We start from the raw sequence: 20,600 nt of genomic DNA, 5'->3' as shown, positions 1-20,600 counted from the left end.
CCCTCTAACTCTTGACTGTGTGTTTATTGATCCATTATTAGTACAAACTCAGTGTTTCTTAATATTCAATAGTTTATTGCTCATCTTGATTATTGTGGTGTTCAAATTGTCCCAGATTTGACCATTGGGAGCCTCTTTAAGTTGATTTCTGTGTTCTTGTGATATGTCCCTGTCAGTCATTTGAGTGCCTCCTTACTTTCTGGAATAAGATATTCCAGGCCCGTCTTGTATTTACCCTCCCTCAGCCATTTCTTCAAGGAGCCTGATTTCTTTTTGTGGTGAATGTTATTGGGGGTCCAGATCTGGGTGCCAGGTGAGTTCATTGCCACTGGAATTTCCTTGCTTCCGTGAACCTTTCAGCAGATAATGTGGCTCCAGTTTTAGATGACAAAGTGGTAGCTAAGTGACTTATCCCAGAGCACATAACTTGTAGGGACAGAGTTTATAGGGAGCACCCAAGAGGGTTTTTTTTTTTTTTTTTAAGTTGGAGTCTCGCTCTGTCGCCCAGCCTGGAGTGCAATGGCGCGATCTTGGCTCACTGCAACCTCCATCTCCCAGGTTCATGCCATTCTCCTGCCTCAGCCTCCTGAGCAGCTGGGACTACAGGTGCCTACTACCATGTCCGGCTAATTTTTTTGTATTTTTAGTAGAGACGGGGTTTCACTGTGTTAGCCAGGATGGTCTCGATCTCCTGACCTTGCGATCCGCCTGCCTTGGTCTCCCAAAGTGCTGAGATAACAGGCATGAGCCATCGCGCCTGGCCCCCAAGAGGCTTCTTGAGCCTGTAGTATATAAGGTCTTATCTTCAGGTAACTGACCTGTGTTTATTTTGTATGGCAGCGTGCTTTGGAATTATAATTTAATGCTATGTTCTAGTCAGTTTTAGAAGACTTCCCTCGTAGTTGTCTGTTACCCTGCCTCTCACCTCTGACACTGCAGGGCTGTGGAAGAGAGAGAGACACTGAGTATGCCTTGACATGGATGATGTCACATGTGATGAGACAGGTTTGCACAACCTGCCATGCATGAGGGCATCTTTGAGCCAGAGCAGAAGCTGACCTATCATGGGGCCCGAAACTGTTTGCTAAGTATATGGCTGGTTTACAGTTCTGGCTTTTGGAATGAAGATTGCAGGACCACAGGTTTGGAAGATCAGGGCCAACCTTGGTGAAAGTGAAAGGAGAGTCTGAGTGAAAGGTGATGTCTCTCTGGTAAGCTATCATTGTTCCCTGTGTAGGCTTCTAGATACTTGGCATAGGACCTGTTTCGAAGTGGATGCCTAATTGAAGTCTTGCTATGTGATAAAGCATTAACAGAGGTGGAGCAACAATGGGAAGACATGTGGGGCAGTGGTGGGTTGCAGAGCTCCATGTGGGTAATTTGAGAAGTTGTTGGGAGCACATGGAGTTGAGCTACTCAGCAGAGAAAGGCCAGTGCCCACATGTGGCAGGGCTGTCAATTTGAGTGAAAGTAAATGGAGAGAGAAGTGGGTCCGTAAGGGGCTTTTCAAAGGCGTTCTTCCTCAAGTATCAGAGGAAGAAGAAGCTGGTGAAGAACTGAGGTAGGAGGTACTGAGCCTGGCCTGCTTCCTCCTAAGCTCCATGTGGGATGTCCCGATGAGGGTTAGTCTGTTTGGACAGGGCTGAGTTGCCAAATGAAGACTCAGGTGGAACATGATCTGCATGGTCTGTCCCAAGACCTGGTGAGATTAGATGGCATAGTTGTCATACCTGCTGACTGGTTAGGGGATATGCATGGGGGTTGGTGGTAGAATAGTCCCATATTTGTAGCACACTTAGATGCTGGTCTGCTGAAGGGCTAGAAAATTAGGTTCTCATTCTAAGTGAGCTGTGTTGATTGCCTGCAAAGCCTAGCCTGACCTGTGTGGGCTGCTGGTTACTTTATTTCAGGAGGTTGTGCTTCCTGGTGTCAGTCTGTTGATATACCCAACAAAGTGCCTGAAGCAAATGCTTTGCTACATTTTTTATTGGTGTATACTTTACACATCAGTCTGCAGGGTCAGGACAATAAAGAAGGGACCTACCTGCCTGGAGGGTATAGCCCCAAGATCCTGGCTCTTTGCTCTGCCCCACACCTGACACTCCTTCATGTTCTGACAGCCCTTGTCCAGTCTCAGCCTGGCCAGCACTTGTTGATTAACCTGCTGTTCTCCAGTTCTGCCTTGAGAATTGATGTTCTGTTATTGACCCCAGCTTAACTCAAACATGGACTGCCTTGACCAGACGTGTGAGAAGGGGCTGTGGGCTGCCTCGAGGGCCTCATGACCAGCATAGCTTTTTTGAGAGACCTGTGCCATGGGGCTCCTGTCTCCTCTCTTATGGCCTTAGGACACCCTAAAACAGATAGTCTTGATGTTTGCTCCCTTGAATCAGACTGGATGCCTGTATACAAAGCTCAACCCAGCTCTTGACTCTCCTTGGCTCTCACAGCTACTTTTGGAGCTGAGAGGACCCTTTCTCCTTATCAGGGTCTGTGGGGATGGGTCCCCCAGAAGCCAGCCTGGCCTTTGCTCAGTGGATCCTGGCCTGTCCTGGACTGGCCAGAGTATGAGCCACTCTTGTCTCCCTTGGGTTTGGTGCTGGATCCCTGCAGGTACCTCTCCTCTGACTTGAGTGTGGGCCTGGCTGAGAAATGTGATTATATGCCAGGAGATGTTCTAACCTCTCCTCGAAGGCAGTCAGGGAGAGACATCTTTACATCTCATGAAATGCCCAGGCTACCCCTCAGATGTCTCATTTTGGTAGAGCCTGCAAGGATGGCTTTTCATCCCTGCTTCCCTTTAGCCTTCTTGCCTGCAGACAATGTGGACCTTCCCTCAGCCCAAGATGTCGGCAGGCTGGGAGCAGCCCTTCCTGGGACTGTGCTCTCAGCTGCTGGCATGGGCCCCCAATTGTTCCCCTGAGAACAATGGGCACTCTCTTTGACTAGGAAGGGGAGTTCATGAAAGGAGCATTTCTTTGGATGCTTGAGAGCTTTGTGGCAAACCCGCCTGTGTGAGATGAACTGCAATTTCTTCCTGCCTCGAGTGGGTGTTACCCATTTCTGAATGGACCTCTTGTGAACAAAGCACACCGGGAAATGCTGGTTGGGGATGGAAGGCATCCTTGGGGGTGGGCTGTCAGAATGGCATTTGCCCAGACTCATCAACTCAAATGCTTAGTGAAAATATAGGCTTCTATGTTTAAAAAAATCACTGACAAAGACTGAAAGAGAACATGACAAAGTAAAATAGATGATGTCAGGGCTTCAGATTGAAGCACTGATTTGAGGATTTTATTAGTGGCTCTAACTATGTTAAGCTGCCCTTTACTCTTTTGGGGAAGAAGACTAATTTTTGCTTTTAGATGAGAACAGTGAACATGAGATAAAAATGCTTCATAGCTCAGACCACAAGGGCATTGACTGGGCCGAACAGTGTGTTCAGTATTGATCCTGTGGCCTTGGTGTTTGTGGCAGGGGCCAGGTTCTGCTTTGAGGTTTGCATGTCTAACAGCAGGACCAATGATAATCTCTTGTGGGCGTGGCTCTGCTAAGGCCACATGTACTTAACTTCCCTCATGATTTTTTACCTCAGGTGGGGACAAAGTCCTGGCCCTCTGACCTTAAGCTAGAGGCTCTTCCTGTTGGTCTGTGCCATCTCTCTGCAGCACAGCCATGTGACTGCCCATGTTCCTCATTAGCAGAAGGCCACAGAGCAGATTTATCTCATTGTCTTAGTCCATGGCACAGACACAGGATAACCCTGAGTGTGAGTCAGCACCAAGGCTTATACTCCATCAGAGGGTCCATCTCCTGCTTCCCTGAGCAGAGGACACACAGTCAGCTTGCAGTGAGGAGGCTTTGACGGCCTTATGTGGGAGTGCCTCCAAGGTGTTGTCTATGGTACCCAGCCATAGATGGCTGCAGGTTGGCCCACCTCTGCAGCCTGACACGGGATGAAGGAGCTAAGGGGTCGGGAATTGACCACGTCTGAAGGAAGGCAGGGACTTTGCCAAGGCAGGCCTCTACAGGTCCAGCATTGGGATGTCACAAGGCAGCAGTCTGTATCACTTTGAAATGGATCACTAAAAAGACCCCTAGGCATATCTGTTGGGGGACACGGTGAAGGGCCCAGTCCGCACCTTAGGGGCTGACATGTCTATTGGTGGAAGGTGCCACCACAAAGACCCAAAGTTCCCTCCAAAAGATTTGTAGTGAGAAGGAATGCTCACCAAATCAGTTTCTCGATTATATGTTATTCTTAGAATCCCTCTTTACTGGCCATCATCAGCTGTGAAAGTGCTCGTCTATCTGTCTAGAGTCTTTGCTTGCCATTTCTAAGTCCTGCGACTCCTGCATGGATAAGACATCATCTTGTGGGCCCTGAATGATAAAGCTTGTGTTTTCTTGGTTTCATAAGCCAATTATAGTTATTTGGCCCTAGAGAGAGCCTAATTCTTCAGTTTTGTTTAACTGACTCAGACTGTGGGTGGAAACCTGCTTTTATGAGAACTAAGTAATAGAAGCTCCTCTACCCCTTTGCTCTTTCTTCAGGTGTGGAGTGGTACTGGCTTGGGGTGAGAGACTTTGCTTGTGTTTCGTGGTGGTTTGTTTTTTTTGTTTTTTGTTTTTTTTTTTGACAGAGTCTTGCTCTGTCACCCATGCTGGAGTGCAGTGGTGTGATCTTGGCTCAATTCAAGCTCCACCTCCCGGTTCATGCCATTCTCCTGCCTCAGCCTTCCCAAGTAGCTGGGACTACAGGCAACCACCACCACGCCTGGCTAATTTTTTTTGTATTTTTAGTAGAAATGAGGTTTCACTGTGTTAGCCAGGATGGGCTCGATCTTCTGACCTCGTGATCCACCTGCCTCAGCCTCCCAAAGTGCTGGGATTACAGGCACGAGCCACCACGCACCCAGCCGTTTTATTGAGACAGGTCTTGCTCTGTCACCCAGGCCAGGGTGCAGTGGCGCAATCATAGCTCACTGCAGCCTTGACTTCCCCAGGCTCAAGCAGTCTTCCCACCTAAGCCTCCTGAGTAGCTGGGACCACCGCAGCCAACTAATTTTTGTGTGTTTTGTGAAGATGGTGTTTCCCTGTGTTGCCCAGGCTGATGGTGTTTAGTGCCTACAGGTGCTGTATCTTTATCAAAGTCAGTGTTTGATGATCTATTGTGTGCAGGAGAGCACCAGTAAAACAGCTGGAGGGAGTGTCCCAGAGACTGAGGAGTGATCAAAATGTTCAAGTTTGGCAGTTCCCTGGTCGTTGGTCATGGTGATTTATTGTGGGCATCACATGCTTTTTTTTTTTTTTTTTGAGATGGAGTCTCACTCTGTCGCCCAGGCTGGAGTACAGTGGCACGATCTTGGCTCACTGCAACCTCCCCTTCCTGGGTTCAAGCAATTCTTCTGCCTCAGCCTCCTGAGTAGCGGGGATTACAGGCATGCATTAACGTGCCCGGCTAATTTTTTTTTGTTTTAAATTTAATTTTGTTTTGTTTTTGAGACAAAGTCTCACTCTTGTCCCCCAGGCTGGAGTGCAGTGGCGCGATCTCGGCTCGCTGCAGCTTCCGCCTCCCGGGCTCAAGCAGTTCTCCTGCCTCAGCCTCCCAAGTAGCTGGGATTACAGGTGCCTGCCACCATGCCCAACTAATTTTTTTTATATTTTTAGTAGAGATGGGGTTTCACCATGTTGGCCAGGCTGGTCTCGAACTCCTGACCTCAGGTGATTCATCCACCTCAGCCTCCCAAAGTGCTGAGATTATAGGCGTGAGCCACCGCGCCTGCCCTTTTTTTTGTATTTTTAGTAAAGGTGGGGTTTCATCATGTTGGCCAGGCTGATCTTGAACCCCTGACCTCATGATCCACGCGCCTCGGCCTCCCAAAGTGCTGGGATTGCAGGCTTGAGCCACCACGCCTGCCCCCGCACCCCCCTTTTTTTTTTAATTTTTTTTTTTTAATTTTTAAATTTTTAAATTTTTTTTTAATTTTTTTTTTTTTTTAAAGACTGTGTCATGCTCTGTTGCCCAGGCTGGGCTCAACTCCTGGCCTCAAGTGATCCTCCCACCTCAGCCTCCTGAGTAGCTGGGATTATAGGTGTGAGCCACCATGCCTAGCTCAGTCTTTGGATCTTTTTGTGGATCTGTGCAGGTTTTGTGGTTTTGATTCTTAATGTTTTGGGATGCACTTTGTGGGTCAGGATTTCAGAAGCTGGTTATGTGGCTTTTCAAGATCTTTTTTTCCTTAATGCTAGACTCACTTTCTATCTCAGAAGCACATTGTCTCTAAGGGTTGCTGAAACCGGAAGGTTTCCTGGCCTTTTGGGTGGCCTGTGAGCTAGAGCCTGTGATCTCGTTAAATCATGCTTTCTTGTGCAGTTTCTGCCTCCTGCAGATGTGCCTAGTAACTGTCTGAAGGCTTCTTTCAAGACAGCCTCTCCTAGCTCCAAGGCAGTGTTGGTGTTTAGTGTTGGCTGGTAGAGTGACCTGAAATGCTGGAGGAGTTCCATGGTGGGACCAGCTGGTCACCCCAAACTCATGTGCCTCTGTGCTTCTGCTGCTAAGGACCTCACAGCCCCAGTTCCTGCCTCTTTTCTGCCCTTCCTGGCCTGGCAGTCCTTAGAGGATTAGTTGTGGGTGACTATGGTATAGTAGGCAGAAATCTTTTTTTTTTTTTTTTTGAGATGGAGTCTCGCTCTTGTTGCCTAGGCTGGGGTGCAATGGCACGATCTCGGCTCACCGCAACCTCCGCCTCCTAGGTTCAAGCGATTCTCCTGTCTCAGCCTCCCTAGTAGCTGGGACTATAGGCATGTGCCACCACACCCGGCTAATTTTGTATTTTTAGTAGAGATGGAGTTTCTCCATGTTGATCAGGCTGGTCTCGAACTTCCGACCTCAGGTGATCCGCCCACCTCAGCCTCCCAAAGTGCTGGGATTACAGGCATGAGCCACTGTGCCCGGTGGCAGAAATCTTTATACCAGGCAAACCAAGGACTCTAAGGATAGTCAAAATCCCATGCGTAAATGTGCCAGGATTTAGTGTACCCATTTTATTAATTATAGAGACAAAGTCTCACTATTTTGCCCAGGTTGGTCTTAAACTCCTGGCCTCAAACAATCCTCTCGACTTGGCCTCCTAGAGTGCTGGGATTACAGGTGTGAGCCACTGTGCCTGGCCTAGTCCACCTGTTTTAGATTGAAGAAGTGAAAGCAGGTCTTTGGGTTCTCACCTGCAGCAGGTCCCCCACATCCCCCATGCCCCTTAGTGTTTTCATCTACTTCTGGCAGACAAGGGTTGACAGGCAACTCCCTGAGCTTCCCCAGCCTCAGCTATGTTTCTGCATATGATTTTGGCTCCCCCATTGCCTGTTGCCTCCCCACTTAGATACTTTGAGCTTCTGTTTTGTGGTATGAACAGTTAAACAGGACCCCACTGTGCACTGGGTCCAAGGTCAGTTGGGAAGGAGAACTAGGAAGAGGAGCCTGGACATGCCCTGGGCTCCTTTATGCGGCAGCCTCAAATTACTGTTCTCAGAGCCCATGGGAGACATAGGAACCATTACTGGCAGAGTCCATCATGTACCTGGCACTATAATCATATGAGGTTGGGATTGTTTCCCTGATTTTACAGATGAGGACACTGGGGCCAAGGTTGGGTCAAGCGCCAGCCAACCTGGAGCTGGGATTTGCAGTGAAAGATGGACCTTCTCATGGAGTGGGAGAATGAGGATTGTTATCCCCATTGTTACGGGGATGAGTCCTGGCTTGTCTTTGGACCGCATCTGTGAGAAGGAACTTTCATATCCTGTTTCACCCTTAGGCCCTGAGAGGAAGAGAAGTGATCTAGAGCCTGTAAGTTTTGAAAGCTGAGGAGGTATCCAGAGTTCCTGTGGACTGAGGGGCTCCTGCTTTGTTAGGGTAGAGCAGGTACTTTATCCCCAAGCACCTCCAGGACGAGCTAAGCCCTGAGCTGAGTCCTTTTGGGAGGGTGGGGCTCCTAGTGGAATCCTCTGGGGACTGTGGACGCTGCCAAACCTTCAGGCATATTCAGACTTTCCAGGTAGGGGCTTTCCCCAAATGGCCTTGAAAATGCAGAGGTGCCAGTGTGCCTGTGACTTGGCTAGGTTCCTTGTGGAAATTAGGTTTGTTTTGCTTCCTGTAGCCCTTCTATTAAAATGAATCATGACTGAGCATGGTGGCTCACACCTGTAATCCCAACACTTTGGCAGGCCAAGGCAGGAGGATCACTGACGCCCAGGAGTTCAAGACCAATCTGGACAACATAGCAAGACCCCATCTCTACAAAAAAGTTTTTAAATATTGGCCAGGCCTGGTGGCACACACCTGGCTCAAGTAGTCCCAGCTATTCAAGAGGCTGAAGTGGGATGATCACCTCAGCCCAGGAGTTTGAGATTGCAGTGAGCTGTGGTTGCACCACTGCACTCCAGTCTGGTGACAGTGAGTGAGACCCTGGCTCAAAAAATGTATATTTAAGGGCTGGGCATGGTGGCCCACACCTGTAGTCCTGGGATTTTGGGACACTGAGGCAGGAGGATTGCTTGAGCCTAGAAGTTTAAAGCCAGTCTGGGCAATATAATGAGACCCTGTCTCTACAAAAATAAAAAATAAAATAAAAAATAACCCAGGCATGTGCTTATGTCCCAGCTACTTGGGAGGCTGAGGTGGGAGGACTGCTTGAGCCTGGGAGGTTGAGGCTGCAATGTACCATGATCACACTACTGAACTCCAGCCTAGGCAACAGCGTGAGACCCTTATATATATATATGTATATAAAGAATCATTGCTACTGAAAGTGCTGCTTGGGCCTGATGTCACCAGTACCAAGACTGCTGGAGATGCAGGGGTTTTAGAACATTCAGGTTAATACTTTTTCTTCCTGAGTAGTACCTATGACCGTGGAGTGCCTGCCTGCTTCTGGGCTGTAGATCTAGACACCTGTCCTGCAGCCAGATAACGGCTGGGACTTCAGGACTCTGGGGAGCCAAAATTGCAGAGGGAAAAGCAGGTGACTAGGTTGGAAAGGCTTGGCTCTTGTATTAGTCTATTCTCGTGGTGCTATAAAGAAATACCTGAGACTGGTAATTTATAGAGAAAAGAGGTTTAAAATTGGCCCATGGTTCTGCAGGCTTTACAGGGAACATAGTGGCTTCTGCTTCTGGGGATGCCTCAGGAAGCTTCCAATCATAGCAGAAAGCAAAGGGAGAGCTGGCACTTCATACGGCCGGCCAGAACAGGAGGAAGGCTGGAGGAGGTGCTACACACTTTTTTTTTTTTTTTTTTTTTTTTGAGATGGAGTTTCGCTCTTTTGCCCAGGCTGGAGTGAAGTGGCGCAATCTCAGCTCACTGCAACCTCCGCTCTCTGGGTTCAAGCGACTCTCTTGCCTCAGCCTCTCGCGTAGCTGGGATTATAGGTGCCTGTCATCATGCCTGGCTAATTTTCATATTTTTAATAGAGACAGGGTTTCGCCATGTTGACCAGGCTGGTCTTGAACTCCTGAACTCATTGATACACCCACCTCAGCTTCCCAAAGTACTAGCATTACAGGCATGAGCCTCTGCTCCCAGCCTACACTATTTTAAACAACCAGATCTTGTGAGAACTCTATCATGAGAACAGCACTAGGGGGATGGTGCTAAACGATCCATGAGAAATCGCCCCCAAGATCCAGTTACCTCCCCCCAGGCCCCACCTCCAACACTGGGGGTAACAATTTGACATGAGATTTGGGCGGTATGTGAACCATATCAGCTCTGTTTTTCTGACATGACTTGCTCCAAAGACATAGGTGAACTTTACATGGCTGCAAAAGCCATGGGTAGACAATAGTGAAATAATTTGGTCATATGCAGTGGCTCATAACTGTAATCCCAGCACTTTGGGAGGCCGAGGCAGCCGGATCACTGGAGGCCAGGAGTTTGAGACCAGCCTGGGCAACATGGCGAAATCCCATCTCTAAAAAAAGAAAAAGAAAAAAAAATTAGCCGGGCATGGTGTCACTCACCTGTGGTCCCAGCTATTCAGGAGGCTGAAATTGGAGAATCATTTGAACCCAGGAAGCAGAGGTTACAGTGAACTGAGATCGTGCCACTGCACTCGAGCCCAGGTGACAGAGTGAGACTCTGTCTCAATAAATAAATAAATAAAATAGTGAAATAATTTGTTCTCAGTAGTCAAAGTAAAGCTCATTTCTCATCTCCCATCTCCCAATTTGAAATTGAGCATTATAACTTGCTTTGGTGAAACCTGAGGTTTCCTTTAGTGTTTGTTTTTTGTTACATGATATTAACATTTTTTAAAGTTACTTGGCGTAGTTAATAAGTGTATGACTTCCAAGGATGGCTTCGCTGTGGGAGCCTTCCTATAGAATGGCCTGAGTTTGTTCTGTAGGAACTGCCTGATAGCAGAACTTTGGCTGTTGGGGTCAGCAGAATAGGAAGTGAGCCAGGCTGGGAAGCCCTTCTCTGTTTTCTCTGTTAAAAAGTGCACTTGTGGCTGGGCGTGGTGGCTCACGCCTGTAATCCCAGCACTTTGGGAGGCCAAGGTGGGCAGATCACGAGGTCAGGAGATTGAGACCATCCTGGCTAACACGGTGAAACCCTGTCTCTACCAAAAATACAAAAAATTAGCCAGGTGTGGTGACGGGCACCTGTAGTCCCAGCTACTTGGGAGGCTGAGGCAGGAGAATGGCATGATCCTGGGAGGCGGAGCCTGCAGTGAGCCCAGATCGCACCACTGCACTCCAGCCTGGGTGACAGAGCGAGACTCTGTCTAAAACAAAACAAAACAAAACAAAAGTGCCCTGTGTAGTTGAAGACAGACTTGCAGAGGCACCAGGCTGCTGACTTATCAACACTGATGGAGCACCTAGCCACTCAGGAATGTCCCGTGGTTCTAGCCAGCCATTTGGCTCCCACTTCTAGAGCTTCTTCTAGTCCCTCTCAACCTTGTTCAGTCTCCTCTGCAGGTGGCTTCTCCTTGGTTGACTTTACCCAGACCTCTATTCCAGGCCTTCCGTGTCACCTTTCTTCATCCTCCCTCTGCCATGTGAGCTCTTGTCCTACTGGTGGCCACTGGGATGGAGTAGAGTTAGGAAATAACCCTCAGGTGACCAAAAACCGGGGTCCACACCCTAATTCACCTACTCTCCACCTCTTAGGACCCTACTCCTGTCACACTCCTGTAAAGTCTCATGGGCCTTACTTATTTGCTTCATGGGTGGTTTTTTTTGTTTGTTTTGCAAAACAAGAGCATTCAACCTTTATTTTATGTGTTTACATACGGATGTGGCAGTTTTCTTATTTAACATAAATGAAAATGTAAAGCTTAGGTTTTTCAGCCAAAACATTTGAAATAAGTGTGTTTTTTTTTTTTTTTTTTTTTTTTTTGGAGACAGAGTCTCGCTCTGTCATCCAAGCTGGAGTGCAGTGGTGTGGTCCCTGCTCACTGCAGCCTCCGCCTCCCAGGTTCAAGCAATTCTTGTGCATCAGCCTCCCAACTAGCTGGGACTACAGGTGTGCACCACCACACCTGACTAATTTTTGTGTTTTTAGTAGAGATGGAATTTTGCCATGTTGACCAGGCTGGTCTCAAACTCCTGACTTCAAGTGATCCACCTGCCTCAACTTCCCAAAGTGCTGGGATTACAGGCGTGAGCCACCACGTCCAGCCAATAAGTGTGATTTTTATAGTTAAAAAATATTTTAAAAGAAAAATATATTTAGTGTTTTTCATGAGTTTGAAGATACCCATGTTTACAGATATTTTAACATTTCTGATGTTTGATGGTGAGTGACAGGGTGGACGATTCTTAATTAGATGATGGCACATCTTATAGTTGATGGAATGTGGTATCACAAAAGAAACACAATTTGCTGACCCTTAATGAGTGGCTCAGAGAGCAGTTAGGAAATGATAACCCCGATAATAATAATTCCTTTTTTTTTTTTTTTTGAGATGGAGTCTCACTCTGTCACCCAGGATGGAGTGCAGTGGCGTGATCTCAGTTCACTGCAACCTCCACATCCCAGGTTCAAGCAATTCTTCTGCCTCAGCCTCCTGAGTAGCTGGGACTACAGGCACATGCCACCACACCCGACTAATTTTTGTATTTTTAGTAGAGATGGGGTTTCACCATGTTGGCCAGGCTGGTCTCAAACTCCTGACCTCAGGTGATCTGCCCACCTTGGCCTCCCAAAGTGCTGGGATTACAGGGGTGAGCCACCATGCCTGGCCCAATAATAACAACTCCTAACAATGTCAGTCATCTCATGGTTTAAAAAAATTTTTTGGCCGGGCGCGGTGGCTCAAGCCTGTAATCCCAGCACTCTGGGAGGCCGAGACAGGTGGATCATGAGGTCAGGAGATCAAGACCATCCTGGCTAACACAGTGAAACCCCGTCTCTACTGAAAAATACAAAAAACTAGCCGGGCGAGGTGGCGGGCGCCTGTAGTTCCAGCTACTCGGGAGGCTGAGGCAGGAGAATGGCGTGAACCCGGGAGGCAGAGCTTGCAGTGAGCTGAGATCCAGCCACTGCACTCCAGCCTGGGCGACAGAGGGAGACTCTGTCTCAAAAAATAAAAAAAAATTAAAAAAATTAAAAAAAAATTTTTTGAAATAAATACAGATGGGGTCTTGTTGTGTTGGCCAGGGTGGTCTCTAATGCCTCCTGGCCTCAAGCAATCCTCCCGAGCCTTGGCCTCCCAAAGTACTGGGATTATAGGTATGAGCTGCCATGCCCAGCTTTCCAATACGTTTTTGCTGGGTGTAGGAAATCTGTTTAAATTAGTTTAAAGGGGGGAAATTATCTAGTTTCTGATAAGGCTGCTGCTGCCTGACACCTGGGGACAAGCCTGAGGTCTCCTTTCCAAATCACTCAAGTACCTTGTCTTTTGGCAGGAGGAAGCTCAGGGAACCAGAGCCACTGGGGAACCCAACAGTCATGGCTTTAGCTTTCCTGCCACAGGGACGGATCCTCATGCGGGATGAGGATCCCAATGTGCCTCCATACCAGCCCCCACCGCCCTTCACAGCACCCATGGAGGGCAAGGGCTCCCGTCCCAAGAACATGACCCCACACCGGTCACCTCCTCCGTCTGTCCCTCCTTCACCCGCAAGCGCCTGGGTGGAGGCAGGGTAGGGCAGGGGCCTGGAGACAACATGGTGTTGTCTGTGGAGACCGGTGGCCTGTAGACCATCGCCCACCGGGAGCCCACACCTGACCTAGCACACACTGACACGGGCCTGGACAAGCCCGCCCTCTCTGGTCCTCCCAAACCCCAAAGCAGCTGGAGAGACTTTAGGGACTTTTTTATTTTTATTTTTTGCCTAACAGCTTTTGATTTGTTCATAGAGAATTCTTCGCTTCGTTTTTGATGGCTGGCTCTGAAAGCACCATGTGGAGTGGAGGTGGAGGGAGCGAGGAACCATGAATGAACTCTATTGACAAGCAGTGGCTATGAAGGGCAGTCCTGGGCTAAGGCTGGCAGTGAGATGTACTGTGTGTTGCCCAGTTTGTCTCTGGACTTGTTATAGGACAATGGAGATGAGAGTGCCTTCAGGCCAACCAGAGAATGGGGGGTGTCACCTTTCGTGCATTGGGGCAGGAGTAGGTGTTTCCCAAAAGTGAGAGGAGCCACACATGGGGCCAGGGCAAGAGCCAAGTCATATTTTCCTGTTGTCAGCTGATGGTGGAGGTTTCTATGGTGGCATTTCCGTGGGTGCTCTGAGTATGACCAGTTATATCTCTGTGGAAAGGGACTTCCACACTGAAAGAAGTCTGGGAGATGCTGTTGAGTTGGAATAAGGTGATGAGCTCCTTAGGCCTGCTTCTGTGCTTGGTCTCTCCAAGGGCAGAAGAGGGCTCTGTATATTTCCTGTACTTGATTGACTGTAGAGCCTCTCTCTTTTAGAGAGACCAGAGCTCCTTGGGATTCCTTTAATAAGCACTATTCTAGAATAGTTGATTCTAGTCCCCGCTCCCTGGGCACCACAGTTTGTTTTAAGATTTGAGAAGCAGGGTAAATGAAAACATTAGATACAACTAACTTTCTTTGCTACACAAATGCACCCCACTACACTTGAATGTAACGTGATGATGTAAAGTGAGTCCCTCAGGGCATTGAACCCTCCCTTGTACCCAGACCTGTGTGCATCTCCACTTCGGGGCAGGAGGCGTCCTCCAGGCCAGGCATGTGACCTGAGCAAAGATGTGGTGTCTGCAGAGGGTCAGGGAGAAGTCTGAGGCAAGGGTGGAAAGGATTGCTGAGGGCTGGGATGTGATTTGATTCTGCAGGTAGAATGGGCAAGTAGGTGGCAGGGTGTGTCACTGTTATAAAATCCACAACAGTCATGAGCTCCATGGCATCAGTTCTCGGGAATGAGACATGTGCTTGAGTGCCAGCACTGCTGTCTCCCCACTGTGTGGCCTTGGGTGAGATATTTGCCTCCCAAGCTAGCCCATCTCATAGCCCTAGTCTTGTGACAGATAAATAAACTCAGTTGTGTCTCTCTAGGGGAGAGGAATTAGCTTCCCCAGCAGGCATTCTGAATTACACCCTAAGCTTGTCATACAATTCAGGTTATCTGTTGCGATCATATTCAGGTTATGCAGTGACAATAGTACTTTTAATTTATGCTTGTGTCTCTTCTAGGTATCAGCAGCAGGGAAGGAGGCTTTGCCATCTTGGCTGCACTGGGACCCACAGAGCCACACCCTGGAGGGCCTCCCCCTTGACACTGATAAGGGTGTGCATTACATTTCGGTGAGCGCTGCACGGCTGGGGGCCAACGGGAGTCACATCCCCCAGACCTCCAGTGTGTTCTCCATTGAGGTCTACCCTGAAGACCACAGTGAGCTGCAGTCAGTGAGGACAGCCTTCCCAGACCCTGGTGAGGTGGTATCATCTGCCTGTGCTGTGGATGAACCTGTGACTGTTTTGACGGTGATTTTGGATGCTGACCTCACCAAGATGACTCCAAAGCAAAGGATTGACCTCCTTCACAGGATGCGGAGCTTCTCAGAAGTAGAGCTTCACAACATGAAATTAGTGCCGGTGGTGAATAACAGACTATTTGACATGTCGGCCTTCATGGCTGGCCCGGGAAATGCAAAAAAGGTGGTGGAGAATGGGGCCCTTCTCTCCTGGAAGCTGGGCTGCTCCCTGAACCAGAACAGTGTGCCTGACATTCGTGGTGTGGAGGCTCCTGCCAGGGAGGGTGCTATGTCTGCTCAGCTTGGCTACCCTGTGGTGGGTTGGCACATCGCCAATAAGAAGCCCCCTCTTCCCAAACGCATCCGGAGGCAGATCCATGCCACACCCACACCTGTCACTGCCATTGGGCCCCCAACCACGGCTATCCAGGAGCCCCCATCCAGGATTGTGCCAACACCCACATCTCCAGCCATTGCTCCTCCAACAGAGACCATGGCTCCTCCAGTCAGGGATCCTGTTCCTGGGAAACCCACGGTCACCATCCGGACTCGAGGCGCCATTATTCAGACCCCAACCCTAGGCCCCATCCAGCCTACTCGGGTGTCAGAAGCAGGCACCACAGTTCCTGGCCAGATTCGCCCAACGATGACCATTCCTGGCTATGTGGAGCCTACTGCAGTTGCTACCCCTCCCACAACCACCACCAAGAAGCCACGAGTATCCACACCAAAACCAGCAACGCCTTCAACTGACTCCTCCACCACCACAACTCGCAGGCCAACCAAGAAACCACGGACACCCCGGCCAGTGCCCCGGGTCACCACCAAAGTTCCTATCACCAGATTGGAAACTGCCTCACCGCCTACTCGTATTCGCACCACCACCAGTGGAGTGCCCCGTGGCGGAGAACCCAACCAGCGCCCAGAGCTCAAGAACCATATTGACAGGGTAGATGCCTGGGTTGGCACCTACTTTGAGGTGAAGATCCCGTCAGACACTTTCTACGACCATGAGGACACCACCACTGACAAGCTGAAGCTGACCCTGAAACTGCGGGAGCAGCAGCTGGTGGGCGAGAAGTCCTGGGTACAGTTCAACAGCAACAGCCAGCTCATGTATGGCCTTCCCGACAGCAGTCACGTGGGCAAACACGAGTATTTCATGCATGCCACAGACAAGGGGGGCCTGTCGGCTGTGGATGCCTTCGAGATCCACGTCCATAGGCGCCCCCAAGGGGATAGGGCTCCTGCAAGGTTCAAGGCCAAGTTTGTGGGTGACCCAGCACTGGTGTTGAATGACATCCACAAGAAGATTGCCTTGGTAAAGAAACTGGCCTTCGCCTTTGGAGACCGAAACTGTAGCACCGTCACCCTGCAGAACATCACCCGGGGCTCCATCGTGGTGGAATGGACCAACAACACACTGCCCTTGGAGCCCTGCCCCAAGGAGCAGATCACTGGGCTGAGCCGCCGGATCGCTGAGGATGATGGAAAACCTCGGCCTGCCTTCTCCAACGCCCTAGAGCCTGACTTTAAGGCCACAAGCATCGCTGTGATGGGCTCTGGCAGTTGTCGGCATCTACAGTTTATTCCTGTGGCACCACCCAGGAGAGTGCCCTCAGAGGCGCCGCCCACAGAGGTGCCTGACGGGGACCCTGAGAAGAGCAGTGAGGATGATGTCTACCTGCACACAGTCATTCCGGCCGTGGTAGTCGCAGCCATCCTGCTCATTGCTGGCATCATTGCCATGATCTGCTACCGCAAGAAGCGGAAGGGCAAGCTTACCCTTGAGGACCAGGCCACCTTCATCAAGAAGGGGGTGCCTATCATCTTTGCGGATGAACTGGACGACTCCAAGCCCCCACCCTCCTCCAGCATGCCACTCATTCTGCAGGAGGAGAAGGCTCCCCTACCCCCTCCCGAGTACCCTAACCAGAGTGTGCCCGAGACCACTCCTCTGAACCAGGACACCGTGGGAGAGTACACGCCCCTGCGGGATGAGGATCCCAATGCGCCTCCCTACCAGCCCCCACCGCCCTTCACAGCACCCATGGAGGGCAAGGGCTCCCGTCCCAAGAACATGACCCCATACCGGTCACCTCCTCCCTATGTCCCTCCTTAACCCGCAAGCGCCTGGGTGGAGGCAGGGTAGGGCAGGGGCCTGGAGACAACATGGTGTTGTCTGTGGGGACCGGTGGCCTGTAGGCCATCGCCCACCGGGAGCCCACACCTGACCTAGCACACACTGACACGGGCCTGGACAAGCCCGCCCTCTCTGGTCCTCCCAAACCCCAAAGCAGCTGGAGAAACTTTGGGGACTTTTTTATTTTTATTTTTTGCCTAACAGCTTTTGGTTTGTTCATAGAGAATTCTTCGCTTCGTTTTTGATGGCTGGCTCTGAAAGCACCATGTGGAGTAGAGGTGGAGGGAGCGAGGAACCATGAATGAACTCGCAGGCAGTGCCGGGTGGCCCCCGGCGCTCTGCGTTTTGCCTTTAACACTAACTGTACTGTTTTTTCTATTCACGTGTGTCTAGCTGCAGGATGTAACATGGAAAACAGTAACTAAAGATTAAATTCAAAGGACTTTCAGAAGTTAAGGTTAAGTTTTTACATTTAATCTGCTGTTTACCTAAACTTGTATGTATAATTTTTGGGTGGGTATGGGGAATTGCTTTGCTAAAAATAAGCTCCCAGGGTGTTTCAAACTTACAGAAGACCAAGGGACAGTATTTTTTATCAAAGGAATCCTATTTTTTCACACTACGTCAACTTGGTTGCTCTGATACTCCAGAGCCTGATTGGGGGCCTCCCGGCCCTGGCTCATGCCAGGTCCTTGGTGCTGGGTTTGCTCTCCCGCTGTTGCCAGGGGCTGGAAGCTGGAGGGGTCTCTTGGGCCATGGACATCCCCACTTCCAGCCCATGTACACTAGTGGCCCACCACCAAGGGGTCTTCATTTCCATGAAAAAGGGACTCCAAGAGGCAGCGGTGGCTGTGGCCCCCAACTTTGGTGCTCCAGGATGGGCCAGCTGCTTGTGGGGGCACCCGGGAGGTCGAAGGTCTCGACCACATCAACCTATTTTGTTTTACCCTTCTGTGCGTGTGTTGTTGGGTTTTTTTTTCCTCCTAAAAGGAATACCACGGTTTTTGGAAACACTCAGTGGGGGACATTTTGGTGAAGATGCAATATTTTTATGTCATGTGATGCTCTTTCCTCACTTGACCTTGGCCGCTTTGTCCTAACAGTCCACAACCCTACCCGGACCCACCCCATCCCTTTTCTCTGGCACTCCAGTCCCAGGCCTTGGGCCTGAACTACTGGAAAAGGTCTGGTGGCTGGGGAGGAGTGCCAGCAATAGTTCATAATAAAAAATCTGTGAGCTCTCAAAGCTAATTTTTTACTAAAGTTTTTATACAGCCTCAAATTGTTTTATTAAAAAGATTAAAAATGGTGATGCTTACAGCAGTTTGTACGAGCTCTTAGTGTTGATTCCATGGAACTGACGGCTTTGCTTATTTTGATTTTTTCCCCCTACTTTTCCTAATGTTTAAATTCTGGAATTACATTGGGGTTCTTTTGCCTTTTTTAGCAGAACATCCGTCCGTCCATCTGCATCTCTGTCCCATGACTCAGGGGCGCCCACTCTGCTTTGATTCTCCTGTGGAAGAAACCATTTTGAGCATGACTTTTCTTGATGTCTGAGAGTTATTTTGGGTACCTTTTAGGGAGGAATGCCTTTTGCAATAATGTATCCCTTCCCTGATTGAGGGTGGGTGGGTGGACCCAGGCTCCCTTTGCACACGGAGCAGCTACTTCTAAGCCATATCGACTGTTCTGCAGAGGATTGGTGTGTGCTGCCTCAGGAGGGGAGGGCTGAGAGGAGGGGAGGGGTCTCCGTCCTACTGTTCTCCAGAGGGCATTTCCCCTTGCGCCTTCTCCCACAGGGCCCAGCCCCTCTCCCCTGCCCCAGTCCCCAGGGGTACTCTGGATTGAGCAGTGCTCCTGTGGGGGAGCCTGTAAATGCAGGCTCAGTGGACCACTGGTGACTGGGCTCATGCCTCCAAGTCAGAGTTTCATTGGTGCCCCAGAGACAGGAGCACAAGTGGGATCTGACCTGGTAAGATTATTTCTGATGACCTCATCAAAAAATAAACAATTCCCAATGTTCCAGGTGAGGGCTTTGAAAGGCCTTCCAAACAGCTCCGTTGCCCCTAGCAACTCCACCATTGGGCACTGCCATGCAAGAGACGTGGCTGGCCCAGAATGGCCGGTTGCCATAGCAACTGGAGGCGATGGGGCAGTGAACAGAATAACAACAGCAACAATGCCTTTGCAGGCAGCCTGCTCCCCTGAGTGCTGGGCTGCTGATGGCCGCTGGACTCTGTGAGATGGAGAGCCAATCTCACATTCAAGTGTTCACCAACCACTGATGTGTTTTTATTTCCTTCTATATGATTTTAAGATGTGTTTTCTGCATTCTGTAAAGAAACATATCAAACTAAATAAAAGCAGTGTCTTTATTACAACGCTGTTGCCTCTGGGCATCTGTTTCCCTGGCATCTGGAGAGGTTCCTGGACATGAGGGGTTGGGGGCTCATGTGACAGGGGGAAGAGGAGACTCAGCCAGGTCCACTTGGGGTTGGCCCAGTGGCCTCAACGTAAGCCTTACCATTTCTGTGCTGGGAGGGCTGGGTGTGCACTCCAGAAACTGCCGACATGTAATGCCCCCTTTGCCCCTCTTCTGCCTGTGAGCCAGCTAAAACAAGTCTCCTTCATCCTCAGTCCCTCATCTGTAAGGGGTGGGGAATAGCAGAGAACCCAGTGAGACCGGCTGGGAAGGAGGATGGTGGGAAAGATGTCACAGGTTTTCTGCCTCAGAGTGGGTCGGCCCCTGTACCTCCTGGGTAGGGGTCCTTCAGGCCAGGTCTCTGAAGATGGGGACCTAGGGATGCCTCTGGCTGCAGCTCTACCCCAGCTCCTGCCCATATTGTCTTGTGGGCTTGGGACTGGCTAGTCTCCCAGGTAGTCTCAAGGCAGGTTTGTATTGGCCTCGGGGTGGGAACAGTAGTTTCTGGCCAGGCTGCTCTGCCTTGGTTGACCTGTAGGTTCTGGGGGTTGGGGGGTGACCTTCAGTGTCTGGCTTGGGATGGACAGGCCAGCTGGGTAGGCTGATCATGACTCAGTGCCCAGGAAGGGGCAGATGGGTTGTCCTAGGACACTGCCCGGAGTGTGGGCGGCAGGAGATGCAGCAGCTGTATTTCAAGAAGCAAAGGGGCAGAATTGAGTGATTGGTCACAGAACAACTGGTGCCTCTTCTGGGCTCAACTCTGTCTGCCATCACTGGCTCCTTACCATGCTCCCTGCTCCTCTGCTCAAAGCTTTCAAGACCCAGAGAGGCAGATAAGAGCTGAGTCCCAGGGTCGGGGGTTGTTGAAGGTCCAACAACTACTTGGAGTTAAGACCTGAATGTGCACCACGCTAAGTGCTGGGAAAGGCCTGGGAAAGGCCGTCCCCAGCACACACTTCACTTCCTAGGCCTAGCAGCAGGGGCCCAGGAAATTACCCCATCCTTACTCTCTTGACCTTAGGAGGTTTTGCTTAACATCTAACCTGAAGCCACTGGGTAATGAGTGGACTCACTGTTCTGAA

At 50.0% G+C, this 20,600-nt stretch overlaps 1 protein-coding gene across 10 annotated transcripts in view; it reads left to right on the top strand.

The window, feature by feature from the left end:
• Positions 1-19,477, top strand: part of DAG1 (dystroglycan 1) — a 74,534-nt gene extending 55,057 nt beyond the window's left edge. For all 10 annotated transcript variants that reach the window (XM_007984234.3, XM_073010178.1, XM_007984237.3 and 7 more), the window contains one exon: positions 14,670-19,477. In XM_007984234.3, coding sequence (XP_007982425.3) covers positions 14,670-17,072 — 2,403 coding nt within the window. In that variant the 3' untranslated portion in view covers positions 17,073-19,477. The remainder of the gene's footprint in view (positions 1-14,669) is intronic.
• Positions 19,478-20,600: the final 1,123 nt, after the last annotated feature.

The sequence above is a fragment of the Chlorocebus sabaeus genome, chromosome 22 (assembly GCF_047675955.1).
Source record: "Chlorocebus sabaeus isolate Y175 chromosome 22, mChlSab1.0.hap1, whole genome shotgun sequence".
Taxonomy (NCBI): domain Eukaryota; kingdom Metazoa; phylum Chordata; class Mammalia; order Primates; family Cercopithecidae; genus Chlorocebus; species Chlorocebus sabaeus.
Note: the sequence above shows the minus strand (reverse complement) of the source record. Positions and strands in the feature narration are given on the sequence as shown.